The 14,683-nt window shown below is 49.1% G+C and overlaps 1 protein-coding gene across 1 annotated transcript in view; it reads left to right on the top strand.

The window, feature by feature from the left end:
* Positions 1–14,683, top strand: part of BAZ1B (bromodomain adjacent to zinc finger domain 1B) — a 303,893-nt gene that overhangs the window by 201,104 nt on the left and 88,106 nt on the right. The window contains exon 11 of the mRNA XM_063956151.1: positions 5,869–5,967. Within this exon, the coding sequence (XP_063812221.1) occupies positions 5,869–5,967 (99 nt within the window). The remainder of the gene's footprint in view (positions 1–5,868; positions 5,968–14,683) is intronic.

Raw genomic sequence — 14,683 nt, 5'->3', positions numbered from 1 at the left:
CCTAAAGAGCTGCTTAGAAAAGTTTAGCTTAGGTTTTTTATTTTACAGTGAGTCCTGCTGGCAACAGGATCACTGCAACGAGGGACTTAGGGGAGAAGAAGTGAACTCACCTGCGTGCAGGATGGATTGGCTTCTTTGGCTACTGGACATTCGCTCCAGAGGGACGATCACAGGTACAGCCTGGATGGTCACTGGAGCCTCGCCGCCGGCCCCCTTGCAGATGCTGAAAAGAGAAGAAGGTCCAGAATCGGCGGCAGAAGACTCCTCAGTCTTCTTAAGGTAGCGCACAGCACTGCAGCTGTGCGCCATTGCTCTCAGCACACTTCACACGGCAGTCACTGAGGGTGCAGTGCGCTGGGGGGGGGCGCCCTGGGAAGCAATGTAAACCTATTTTTTGGCATAAAATACCTCACATATAGCCTCTGGGGGCTATATGGAGATATTTAACCCCTGCCAGAATCCGTTAAAGAGCGGGAGACGAGCCCGCCGAAAAAGGGGCGGGGCCTATCTCCTCAGCACACAGCGCCATTTTCCTCACACAGCTCCGCTGGTCAGGAAGGCTCCCAGGCTCTCCCCTGCACTGCACTACAGAAACAGGGTAAAACAAGAGAGGGGGGGCAAAATTGTGGCAAAATTATATATATATTAAAGCAGCTATATAGGGAGCACTTATTATAAGGCTATCCCTGTCATATATAGCGCTTTTGGTGTGTGCTGGCAAACTCTCCCTCTGTCTCCCCAAAGGGCTAGTGGGGTCCTGTCTTCCTTAAGAGCATTCCCTGTGTGTCTGCTGTGTGTCGGTACGTGTGTGTCGACATGTATGAGGACGATATTGGTGTGGAGGCGGAGCAATTGCCAAATATGGGGATGTCACCCCCTAGGGAGTCGACACCAGAATGGATGGCTTTATTTATGGAATTACGGGATAGTGTCAACACGCTAAAGCAGTCGTTTGACGACATGAGACGGCCGGACAATCAATCAGCACCTGTCCAGGCGCCTCAAACACCGTCAGGGGCTGTAAAACGCCCGTTACCTCAGTCGGTCGACACGGACCCAGACACAGGCACTGATTCCAGTGGCGACGGTGACGAATCAACCGTATTTTCCAGTAGGGCCACACGTTATATGATTTTGGCAATGAAGGAGGCGTTACATATTGCTGATACTACAGGTACCACAAAACAGGGTATTATGTGGGGTGTGAAAAAACTACCTATAGTTTTTCCTGAATCAGATGAATTAAATGAGGTGTGTGATGAAGCGTGGGTTGCCCCCGATAAAAAACTGCTAATTTCAAAGAAGTTATTGGCTTTATACCCTTTCCCGCCAGAGGTTAGGGCGCGCTGGGAAACACCTCCTAGGGTGGACAAGGCGCTCACACGCTTATCAAAACAAGTGGCGTTACCCTCTCCTGAGACGGCCGCACTTAAAGATCCAGCAGATAGGAGGATGGAAAATATCCAAAAAAGTATATACACACATACAGGTGTTATACTACGACCAGCTATAGCGACAGCCTGGATGTGCAGTGCTGGGGTAGCTTGGTCAGAGTCCCTGATTGAAAATATTGATACCCTGGATAGGGACAATGTTTTACTGTCTTTAGAGCAAATAAAGGATGCGTTTCTTTATATGCGTGATGCACAGAGGGATATTTGCACACTGGCATCACGGGTAAGTGCTATGTCCATTTCGGCCAGAAGAAGTTTATGGACGCGACAGTGGTCAGGTGATGCGGACTCAAAACGGCATATGGAAGTTTTGCCGTATAAAGGGGAGGAGTTATTTGGTGTTGGTCTATCGGATTTGGTGGCCACGGCTACAGCCGGGAAATCCACCTTTTTACCTCAAGTCACTCCCCAACAGAAAAAGACACCGACTTTTCAGCCGCAGCCCTTTCGTTCCTTTAATAACAAGAGAGCAAAGGGATATTCATATCTGCCACGAGGCAGAGGAAAGGGGAAGAGACTGCAACAGGCAGCTCCTTCCCAGGAACAGAAGCCCTCCCCCGCTTCTACAAAAGCCTCAGCATGACGCTGGGGCTTCTCAAGCGGACTCGGGGGCGGTGGGGGGTCGTCTCAAGAATTTCAGCGCGCAGTGGGCTCACTCGCAGGTGGATCCCTGGATCCTGCAGATAATATCTCAGGGTTACAGGTTGGAACTAGAGACGTCTCCACCTCGCCGTTTCCTGAAGTCTGCTTTACCAACGTCCCCCTCCGACAGGGTGACGGTCTTGGAAGCCATTCACAAGCTGTACTCTCAGCAGGTGATAGTCAAGGTACCCCTTTTACAACAAGGAAAGGGGTATTATTCCACTCTATTTGTGGTACCGAAGCCGGATGGCTCGGTAAGACCTATTCTAAATCTGAAATCCTTGAACCTGTACATAAAAAAGTTCAAGTTCAAGATGGAGTCACTCAGAGCGGTGATAGCGAACCTGGAAGAAGGGGACTTTATGGTATCCTTGGACATCAAGGATGCGTATCTCCACGTTCCAATTTACCCCTCACACCAGGGGTACCTCAGGTTCGTCGTACAGAACTGTCACTATCCGTTTCAGACGCTGCCGTTTGGATTGTCCACGGCACCTCGGGTCTTTACCAAGGTAATGGCCGAGATGATGATTCTTCTTCGAAGAAAAGGCGTATTAATTATCCCATACTTGGACGATCTCCTAATAAGGGCAAGGTCCAGAGAACAGCTAGAGATGGGACTAGCACTGTCTCAAGAAGTGCTAAAGCAGCACGGGTGGATTCTGAATATTCCAAAATCCCAGTTAATTCCGACAACACGTCTGCTGTTCTTAGGGATGATTCTGGACACGGTTCAGAAAAAGGTTTTTCTCCCGGAGGAAAAAGCCAAGGAGTTATCCGAACTTGTCAGGAACCTCCTAAAACCAGGAAAGGTGTCTGTACATCAATGCACAAGAGTCCTGGGAAAAATGGTGGCTTCTTACGAAGCAATTCCATTCGGCAGATTCCACGCAAGAGTTTTCCAGAGGGATCTGCTGGACAAATGGTCAGGGTCGCATCTTCAGATGCACCAGCGGATAACCCTGTCTCCAAGGACAAGGGTATCTCTTCTGTGGTGGTTGCAGAGTGCTCATCTATTGGAGGGCCGCAGATTCGGCATACAGGATTGGATCCTGGTGACCACGGACGCCAGCCTGAGAGGCTGGGGAGCAGTCACACAAGGAAGAAACTTCCAGGACGTGTGGTCGAGCCTGGAAACGTCTCTTCACATAAACATTCTGGAACTAAGAGCAATCTACAATGCTCTAAGCCAGGCAGAACCTCTGCTTCAAGGAAAACCGGTGTTGATCCAGTCGGACAACATCACGGCAGTCGCCCATGTAAACAGACAGGGCGGCACAAGAAGCAGGAGTGCAATGGCAGAAGCTGCAAGGATTCTTCGCTGGGCGGAGAATCATGTGATAGCACTGTCAGCAGTGTTTATCCCGGGAGTGGACAACTGGGAAGCAGACTTCCTCAGCAGACACGACCTTCACCCGGGAGAGTGGGGACTTCATCCAGAAGTTTTCCACATGCTTGTAACCCGTTGGGAAAGACCAATGGTGGACATGATGGCGTCTCGCCTCAACAAAAAACTGGACAGGTATTGCGCCAGGTCAAGAGATCCGCAGGCAATAGCTGTGGACGCGCTGGTAACGCCTTGGGTGTACCAGTCGGTGTATGTGTTTCCTCCTCTGCCTCTCATACCAAAAGTATTGAGAATTATACGGCAAAGAGGCGTAAGAACGATACTAGTGGCTCCGGATTGGCCAAGAAGGACTTGGTACCCGGAACTTCAAGAGATGATCACGGAGGATCCGTGGCCTCTACCTCTGAGAAGGGACCTGCTTCAGCAGGGTCCCTGTCTGTTTCAAGACTTACCGCGGCTGCGTTTGACGGCATGGCGGTTGAACGCCGGATCCTAAAGGGAAAAGGCATTCCGGAAGAAGTCATTCCTACCTTGATTAAAGCAAGGAAGGAAGTAACCGCGCAACATTATCACCGCATTTGGCGAAAATATGTTGCGTGGTGCGAGGATCGGAGTGCTCCGACGGAGGAATTTCAACTGGGTCGATTCCTACATTTCCTGCAATCAGGATTGTCTATGGGTCTCAAATTGGGATCTATTAAGGTTCAAATTTCGGCCCTGTCGATTTTCTTCCAGAAAGAATTGGCTTCAGTTCCTAAAGTCCAGACCTTTGTTAAGGGAGTACTGCATATACAGCCCCCTGTGGTGCCTCCAGTGGCACCGTGGGATCTCAATGTTGTTTTGGACTTTCTCAAATCTCATTGGTTTGAACCACTAAAAAATGTGGATTTGAAATATCTCACATGGAAAGTGACCATGCTACTAGCCCTGGCTTCGGCCAGGAGAGTGTCAGAACTGGCAGCTTTATCTTACAAAAGCCCATATCTGATTTTCCATTCGGACAGGGCAGAACTGCGGACTCGTCCGCATTTTCTCCCTAAGGTGGTGTCAGCATTTCATCTGAACCAGCCTATTGTAGTGCCTGCGGCTACAAGCGACTTGGAGGACTCCAAGTTGTTGGACGTTGTCAGAGCTTTAAAAATATACATTTCAAGGACAGCTGGAGTCAGGAAATCTGACTCACTGTTTATACTATATGCTCCCAACAAGTTGGGCGCTCCTGCGTCTAAGCAGACTATTGCGCGCTGGATTTGTAGTACGATTCAGCTTGCACATTCTGTGGCAGGCCTGCCACAGCCAAAATCGGTAAATGCCCACTCCACAAGGAAGGTGGGTTCTTCTTGGGCGGCTGCCCGAGGGGTCTCGGCATTACAACTCTGCCGAGCGGCTACGTGGTCGGGGGAGAACACGTTTGTAAAATTCTACAAATTTGATACCCTGGCTAAGGAGGACCTGGAGTTCTCTCATTCGGTGCTGCAGAGTCATCCGCACTCTCCCGCCAGTTTGGGAGCTTTGGTATAATCCCCATGGTCCTTTCAGGAACCCCAGCATCCACTAGGACGATAGACAAAATAAGAATTTACTTACCGATAATTCTATTTCTCTGAGTCCGTAGTGGATGCTGGGCGCCCATCCCAAGTGCGGATTATCTGCAATAATTGTACATAGTTATTGTTGCCTAAATCGGGTTATTGTTGTAGGGAGCCATCTTTCAGAGGCTCCTCTGTTATCATACTGTTAACTGGGTTTAGATCACAGGTTGTACGGTGTGATTGGTGTGGCTGGTATGAGTCTTACCCGGGATTCATAAATCCTTCCTTATTGTGTACGCTCGTCCGGGCACAGTATCCTAACTGAGGCTTGGAGGAGGGTCATAGGGGGAGGAGCCAGTACACACCACCTGATCATAAAGCTTTACTTTTTGTGCCCTGTCTCCTGCGGAGCCGCTATTCCCCATGGTCCTTTCAGGAACCCCAGCATCCACTACGGACTCCGAGAAATAGAATTATCGGTAAGTAAATTCTTATTTTTTTTTTATTTTTTACTTTCTGAAAGTGCCCAAGTTCCTGTCTCAATATCCCATGGTGCCTGTTACTTTTAGTGGATTTTGATTTAATGCAAGCACAGAAATTCTATACTTGTATGTCAAAAGCTTACATTATGGGGGTTGAATATCGGACATTGAAATATATGAAAGAAGGCTTCTAAACACAGCCTTTATTATTGGGTCACGCTGGCCTCTCACTTGTCATTAAATGCGGACTGCTGAAATGTATTATTTGTTTAGTTTAATCTCCTTTTATAGTGTCACATGAATGAAGCGCAAGTTTCATTTGGCATGTCCGTAAACACTGTTAATTGTTTATGACCTAAACTGAAAATTGAGGTGTTGCCTACTAGATCTGTGTGTTTATTTTTACTTAGGTTCCTTTGTGATACCCAGAAGGAGTTGGATGAGCTGCTGGATTGTCTCCATTCACAGGGTATTAGAGAGAGCCAGCTAAAAGAGCGTCTGCAGAAAAGGTAAATGATAGAGCACAGGCTGACTAGTGTTTATCTATTTAGCACGGATGTTTAATGCCAGCTCTGATCATCAGCTGCGGTGGGGTCAGCAGTGAGTTGATGGCTAGACGTTCTTTGCTTTCCACAGGCCAAAATATGCTGTACAGGAATGATACAATAAATATTTTTGCCAGTAGGTGGCGCCACATCTCCATTTACTTATTCTGCTTTAGTGTAATGCAGTGGTTCCCAAACTGTGTGCCGTGGCTCCCTGGGGTGCCTCGGGACACTTGCAATTGGTGGTCCAGGGCCAATTCAAATTATTTATGGTCAATATATAAGGCAAAACTAGTGTTAGTAGCGGTCAGTCATAAAATATGGGGACAAACAGAAGCAAATATTGTCCCTCACCACACAATTGAGCCTAAGGATGACATATAAACAATCTACTTAATTTAATATTTTTCTAAATTTCTCAATAAATAATTTTTGGCCTAGGGGTGCTGTGAAAAAAATTCTGATACTCTAGGGCGCCGTGATTCAAAAAAGTTTGGAAACCACTGGTGTAATGCATGATTTTCAATACATATTGGGGTTTATTATGTACTGATCAGGACCTAAAAAGTTGTTTAAAAGTCAGCGTAGGGCTCATGTATTTTCATCATAGGGAAAACACTTCTTTAACATTTTAAGTACAATTATGATGACACATGCAGTAAGTGTCTACAAAGTGTTACCACGCTAATCACTGTTTTCTGCTCGCAGCCTCCTGAGGTTACGAGAAGTAATGTGAGGAAACTCTGTGGTATGGGCGCCCTGACCACGTGTTTAGCAGATATGTGGCTAAACCCAGTCGAATTGGGCATAATAATGCTTGCCTGGAACAATTAAATTGCTCCAACTGGTGCACCATAAAGACGAATCTTCCATGGCATTGTAGTAGTCCATTCTATAGTACCAATCGTTAAGGGTAGGAAGGTATGAAGATCTTCAGTTTTAATGAAGATGCCTTGGCTGCAATACAGGTTGAGTATCCCATATCCAAATATTCCGAAATATGGAATATTCCGATATACGGAATTTTTTTAGTGAAAGTGAGATAGTGAAACCTTTGTTTTCTGATGGCTCAATGTACACAAACTTTGTTTAATACACAAAGTTATTAAAAATATTGTTTTTAATGACCTTCAGGCTGTGTGTATAAGGTGTATGTGAAACATAAATGAATTATGTGTATGTACACACACTTTGTTTAATGCACAAAGTTATTAAAAATATTGGCTAAAATTACCTTCAGGCTGTGTATATAAGGTGTATATGAAACATAAATGCATTCTGTGCTTAGACTTAGGTCCCATCGCCATGATATCTCATTATGGTATGCAATTATTCTAAAATACGGAAAATTCCGATATCCAAAATACTTCTGATCCCAAGCATTTTGGATAAGGGATACTCAACCTGTACTATAAAAAGGATTTATTTTTGTGAAGTGCTAAATCTGGATGGTAAAAATGCAGAGATTACAAGGCACTCCCACCATATATGTAAAAAGGTACCAGGTGTCCCATTGCAATACCAAGAAGTGCCAGTATAAAGTATATCTTGCGGAGAGGCGAAGGATGTCTATACTTCCTCATCAGGATTTTATATTCTGTTTCTATGATGTGGACACATGTCAGGCTAGAATGGCTATTCACAAATATTTGCCAGTCATCCTTTCACAGTATAAGGTGAAGATCTCTACTACAAACTTCTGTGAAATGTGAAAACAAATCATAGTGTGTTTTAGACTTTGTTCTGTAGCTTCCCTGTCTATCATGTCCGATAATGGCACTTCTTCCAGAGTGATGGCTGGCACAATGATGTAAGATATTTACCCTGGTACCCCAGATCACCTTTAGGGCAGCTTGAGATGGATTTTCTGCTGCATATGCTGGGGAGTCCTGCCAGTGTTCTGGTCATAGCTGACAACTCTCCGCTAACCGCACATACCTGAAAATAAGAACAGGTTATTGAGCTTATGTACAATGTTCATCAAATTAAACTCGTTCACATGGATGAGCCAGACAAATGGATCTTGTGCCCTGATCAGCTTCACAGGGCAAACCAGTTTATGCTAGATGCCTGGTGAGATTAAGGCAGGGTTTTGTTTGGTTCCCTACACTGCTTCTGCTTCAGTGTAAAGCTGGATACACACTATAACATTCTGTCCAATCTTTCTGTTGGATTGAAAATTGCTTGATGTATGGGAGCAAATAACAATCAACCATTTGCTCCCAGAACCTGGAAAATGGGCAAAATGGTTGTTTGGGTAAGTTGGTTAAATCAAATGGCTTTAAACAATTGACAACCATTTTTGGCTGTTTTTAATGTTTGGGAGCAAATGGGCAATTGTCATTTGCGCCCATACATTACCAGATTTTCGTTCCAACCAGAAAGGTTGGACAGAATTTTTTAATGGTGTATCCAGCTTAAGTCATTTTAATGAGTCTTATTAATGAGGTGCATCAAATTGCTCTCTCCCAGTTGATGGTTCCAAATGGAGTTAATTTCAGATTGGAACAAGTCTTTCCATTTGATCACTCATTTCATCAGCTTCTGCATTTCTCCCCTTGGGGTCCACAGGTTATCCACAGGATAACATTGGGATATGAGGTAGCGACCGCGGATTGGCACCAAACGATCAAAGCTTTCGGCCTCCCAGAATGCAACGGGCCCCTCTCTATATCCCTGGCTAAGGCAATTCAGTTTTTTTATTTGGTGCGACAGGAGCCGAACCATGGCCAATGGACTGCTGGTTTTTAGCAGCCGTAACCTTTTTTTTTTTTAATTTTTTTTATTGTCTTACTATATGTTTTTGAGCGATCTTTCTAAAAAGCGTCTTATACGTACCTTAGAGTCGCTCCAACTGCTCTGTTTAGGTTGTACTAAAAAGTCCAGCAGACGTTACTAGGCTGTGGCAAGAGCACAGGGAGAAGGTAAGGCATCTGTTCCGCTTAGGGGAAACGCGAGACACAGCCGCACTGTTTCGAACAGTCGCTCAGCGCTAGGCCTCAGGGGATCATAGGCTCCAGGGGGAGTAGTATGATGTCGCGATCCCTAGGGTTGATGTCAGCAGTGGGGGAGTAAGACACTCCCTTGGCCAACCCTCCCCCTGGTACATGACCAGTTTCCTTAGTGTCCCGCCATGAACGGAGTTCCTGCTTCCGTCTGAGATTCTGTATCTAAAAGGATCCAGTCGCAGCATAGGCAGATGTATGACTGGTGCGTTGGTGTTCACTTGGGCGTTTGTGTTCACTGTAGGTTCACGGGGCGTTTGTGTACACTAATAGCGTCTTGATCCACTCAGCGTTCACTAACGTATTTATCGATCCTGGAAGCAGGGTGAAGTCTCCCTGTATCCCACTCTCCTGAGCCGGGTGATACAGCACTAAGTCTCTACCTTTTGGTACGAATAGTTGGATAAGTACCTGATGCATACAAGTCTGTAAACTATTGCTACGCTTTTCTTTCACTGTGTGACTGAATACGTTTAAACTCCTATATAAGGTAATGCAGTAATATGTTTCTCCTACATACCTGAAATGTTTCTGTAGTTGATTATGTACTCATATTGCTTATTATACTAATGTATGACCTGTGACTGATTGCTAGTGTGATTGCTGACTTTTTTTTCTGTCAGTTTCTGTGTATTCCGATCTTCAATGCTGGTGCAAAGCAGGGCGGGATCCAATTGTATGTCACTTTAACAAATTTTAAAGTGATTGCAGTCACAAATTGTGTAGTTAACACCGTAAAGGGGTGTGATTGATTTATCATGTTTGAGAGGCAAGGGTACACTCTCCACAGCAGCACCAACACTTATGTCATGTTTGTCTTGCAAAGCTGGGTCTAAGCTCCCAGGATCTGGTTCAAAATGGATTATGTGCAAATTGTTTTAGCTTTCACCAAAGCCTCTTGAATAATCCAAGGCAGGTTCAGGTTGAAACCCAAAACCCCCCCTCCACATGAGCCACTTTTGCACAGACATAATCCATTGTGGCTGAGCGGATAATGCCTGCTCATATACCAGGGATAAGTTACCCTATTAACTCCTTACATGCAACATTTCACCTGGGGGTTACCACATCCAGTACAGGAATCAGTGGCTTTAACAGAAATAGGCTGAAAGGCCGGTGGTAAGTAAATCACATAGACCTGAAACAACATCTTCAGTCTACACATGTTTCAGATGAGGACTCGTCAGAATGAGCACTCATCGCACTCCGGGTCTACATACAGAGATGAGGAGGAAGGCCTCAGCTCAGTGGACATTGCTGAGCGAATAAGTGCTATGAAAGCGATTCTAGCCTTAAACGTCCCAAAATAGTTAGGACTGAGTTTCCTGGGCCAGAACAGCTGACGGAAATTATGCAAGAGGCTTGGGTTACACCCAGTAAGAAGTTTAGAATTCCCAAGAAATGGAATTCCAATTATCCTCATCCGGCTGGGGACTGTTTAAAAAGAGATGGCTCCCAAAGTAAGAAGTTTAGAATTCCCAAGAAATGGAATTCCAATTATCCTCTTCCGGCTGGGGACTGTTTAAAAAGAGATGGCTCCCAAAGTAGATATGCATGTCATCCAATTGGTGCGAAAATGTACGTTATGGTAAGAACTTACTGTTGATAACGTTTTTTTTTCTCCTAAGTCCACATGATAGCAATGGGATATGATGGAGCGACAGCGGATTGGCACCAAACGATCACAAGCTTTCAGTCCTCCCAGGATGCAACAGACTCGTCCATATATCACCGCCCACTGGCTCAGGCAAATCAGTTGTATTCCAAAGCATTTAGGCAGGAGCATCGTGTAGAGCCCTAATCAGGCGAGAAGAACACGCATGCACACCCTTCCGTACAAGAAGGAAGAGGTTTAGTGAGTAGAAAGATCCCCAAATCAGGTGCGTCAGGGTGGGATCCCTGTGGAACCTGTGGACTTAGGAGAAATACCGTTATCAATGGTAAGTTCTTACCATAATGTATATTTCTTCGCCAGGGTCCATAGGTTATCCACAGGATAACAATGGGATTTCCCAAAGCAATTTAGTGGTGGGGACGCTCCTGATTAGACAGGAGAACCTTTTGCCCGAAATCTGCGTCATGAGAAGCAAAAGTATCCAAGGAATAAAGTCTAATGAATGTGTTAATGGAAGAGCATGTGGCTGCCTTAAATATTTGTTCTGCTGAAGCACCATTTTGTGCTGCCTATGAAGGACTTACCTTATGAGTAGAGTGAGCAGAGACATTAGCAGGAACAGGGAGATCAGCTCGAGAATATGCTTCTGAAATAGTCATTCGAAGCCATCTTGCCAGCGTCTATTTCTCCTTCATCCACTAGGGGACACTGGAGCGCAGTTACAATGGGGAAATAGTAGGCATTAACTGGGAGCTGGCACTTTAAAACTCAAACACTGTGGCTAGCTCCTCCCCTACTATGTCCCCCCTCCAAGCCAGTCTTTGTTTTGTGCTCAGAGGGAGCTGGTCACTCTTTGGGTTTCTCTGAAGAATTTTTTTTTCCTTACACTCAGACTGGCAGCTTTGCCACTGCCAGTCTGCACCGCGGGAGCTGCCGGCGGGGTTCCATCGCAGCTGCGTGCGGCTTGGGATGGGCCCCGGCTGAAGGAGACACGGAGCTTATCCGGAGCCGGCCCGACACCGCTGCGTGCGGCACGTGTCGGGGCCGCTTCTTCGGCAGAAGATTCCGGCAGCGGTAAGTATGTGCGGCCGGACACCGCTGCGTGCGGCGCGTGTCGGGGCTTTTTCACCAAGGGGTGAGTGAAAGCAGTGTTGAATGCACACTTTTATTTGTATGTGTAAACTGTGATTATTTATTTTACTGCTCCCGGCGCCGCAGCTCCTACACACGCCGATTTCCCCCCCCCCCCCCCCCCCACCGCCACTCTTGGCGCTGGTCCCGGCCGCGGCTCGCTCTCCTCCCCCCGCTGTGCGCGGGTCCCGGCTCGCTCTCCTCCCCCCGCTGTACGCGGGTCCCGGCTCGCTCTCCTCCCCCCCGCTGTACGCGGGTCCCGGCTCGCTCTCCTCCCCCCCGCTGTACGCGGGTCCCGGCTCGCTCTCCTCCCCCCCCCGCTGTACGCGGGTCCCGGCTCGCTCTCCTCCCCCCCCCGCTGTACGCGGGTCCCGGCTCGCTCTCCTCCCCCCCCGCTGTACGCGGGTCCCGGCTCGCTCTCCTCCCCCCCCGCTGTACGCGGGTCCCGGCTCGCTCTCCTCCCCCCCGCTGTACGCGGGTCCCGGCTCGCTCTCCTCCCCCCCGCTGTACGCGGGTCCCGGCTCGCTCTCCTCCCCCCCGCTGTACGCGGGTCCCGGCTCGCTCTCCTCCCCCCCGCTGTACGCGGGTCCCGGCTCGCTCTCCTCCCCCCCGCTGTACGCGGGTCCCGGCTCGCTCTCCTCCCCCCCGCTGTACGCGGGTCCCGGCTCGCTCTCCTCCCCCCCGCTGTACGCGGGTCCCGGCTCGCTCTCCTCCCCCCCGCTGTACGCGGGTCCCGGCTCGCTCTCCTCCCCCCCGCTGTACGCGGGTCCCGGCTCGCTCTCCTCCCCCCCGCTGTACGCGGGTCCCGGCTCGCTCTCCTCCCCCCCGCTGTACGCGGGTCCCGGCTCGCTCTCCTCCCCCCCGCTGTACGCGGGTCCCGGCTCGCTCTCCTCCCCCCCGCTGTACGCGGGTCCCGGCTCGCTCTCCTCCCCCCCGCTGTACGCGGGTCCCGGCTCGCTCTTCCCCCACTCCTTCAGCCGGATCGCGGCTCAGAGCCGGCACGGGGATCGCGCTGGATCGCAGAGTGTTTAAATTTGGCGCCTTTGCGGCGGGGGTGGAGCTTAGCACTGCTCTACTCCGCCGGGCTTAGCACGCGCTGGCGGCCATTTCCCGAGGCTGCAGCGCGGACACCAACGGGACACGCAGTGAGCTGGTTACAGTGGGCACAAAAAGGGGGCACTGGGGGCACATGTACTTGTTTATTAGGCCTGCTTACACTGCACAGTACAGTGCAGGATATTTAGGGCTGCTGTGGCTGCGCTGCTCCCTGCTCTACCCCCTCCCTCCCCTTCTGCCTATTTGCTTATTGCTTTGTGTGTGTATGTGTGGGGTTTGACTGCTTGGTCCTGCCATGGCAGGCAAAGGCTCCAAGGCAACTCAGAAGCAGGTCTTCATTTATGTGAGATGGGGGGGTCAAAATTTACCCAGCCCTCATCAGAACCCCAGAGCACCCCTGCATGGACATCACAGCTCACAGAGGTTATGTCCCTGCTGACTAGGGAACTGAAGGCCTCTAGAGAAGACAGAGAGGCGGCCCGAGTCCGACAGCCGGTCCCGGAGCAGGAGCCTGAACCAGCATGGGCTATTTCCCTTGCAAAATCAGTTGAAGGGCTCTCTAGGGCGGTAATCCCTACCCAAGCCCTGTCCTTTAGTCCCCTCACACAGGCTACAAAAAAGATTGCTAGCCTCTCTGTTGCAGGATTCTGACGATGATATGCCTCAATTAGATGAGGCAGTGGTAGATGTACAGGATACTGATGACGATCAGGTGTACGAGAACTCTGAACCAGTAGCTCAAGGTATTGAGGCTCTTGTTACTGCTATTCGCTCAATGTTACAGGTGGAGGAGACGGAGCAGGACGCCTTACGCCCTTCAAGGTTTGGCACCGACCAATGCTTGCCGGTGACTTTTCCAGTTTCGGAGGAGCTAGATGCGCTCATCACGGCAGCCTGGAAACATCCAGACGCGAAGTTTCAGGTATCAAGAAAAATGTCTTCCTATCCTTTTCCCGCAGATAGCAGGACGCGTTATGAGACCTCTCCGATTGTGGATCCTTCGGTGTCTCATCTGTCAAAGAAGACTGTTCTGCCGGTTCCGGGAGCAACTTCGCTTAAAGAGGCATCAGATAGGAAATTGGAATCCACCTTGAAGACTATTTACTCGGCTGCGGGGTTATTACATCGCCCAGCGCAGGTAGGTTGTTGGGTCAACAAGGCGATGGAGGCTTGGGCAGATCAATTGTCCTCTGGAATTCGGGACGATTTGCCCGCGGATCAACTGATACAGTTGGCGGAACACATCCGTGAGTCAGCCCTCTATCTTTGCGAGGCTTCAAAGGACATCTGCATCATCGGTGCTAGGATTTCCGCTTTAGCAATTTCGGCTCGCAGAGCTCTCTGGCAGTGGCAAGCAGATAAGGAGTCCAAGCGGGCAGCAGAAGCGTTGCCCTTTACGGGAGAGGTCCTGTTCGGTAAGGGTCTGGATGCCTGGATTTCTCAGGCCACCGGAGGTAAGTCGACTTATCTTCCTTCTGCTGCTCCAGCCTATCGCAGGCCCTATAGGGGTCCCTCCTTTCGATCCTTTCGGGCTCCTTCCAGGTTTCCAGGCCAGGGGGGGGGGCTTCCACCTCCCGTGGCCACAGGGGTAGAGGCAGATGTTCCACAGCCTCAACCCAGTCAGAGGTTAAATCCGCCGCCACTACCACCGCATGATGAGCTCCCCTCCCACCTGGGGGACCACAGGGTGGGAGCTCGTCTGTGGGACTTCAAGGAAGTCTGGATACAGTCCTGCCCAGATGCTTGGGTCAGGGATCTCATCACTTGCGGTTACAAGCTCGATTTTCAGACCCTTCCGCCCCGTCGGTTTTTCACCACGGGTTTACCAGTTTCCGACAAATGAGTTGCCTTGCAGGCAGCGGTCCAGAAGCTT

The sequence above is a fragment of the Pseudophryne corroboree genome, chromosome 2, assembly GCF_028390025.1.
Source record: "Pseudophryne corroboree isolate aPseCor3 chromosome 2, aPseCor3.hap2, whole genome shotgun sequence".
Lineage (NCBI taxonomy): Eukaryota > Metazoa > Chordata > Amphibia > Anura > Myobatrachidae > Pseudophryne > Pseudophryne corroboree.
The sequence above is the reverse complement of the archived record's forward strand: the minus strand, read 5'-3'. Positions and strand labels throughout refer to the sequence as shown.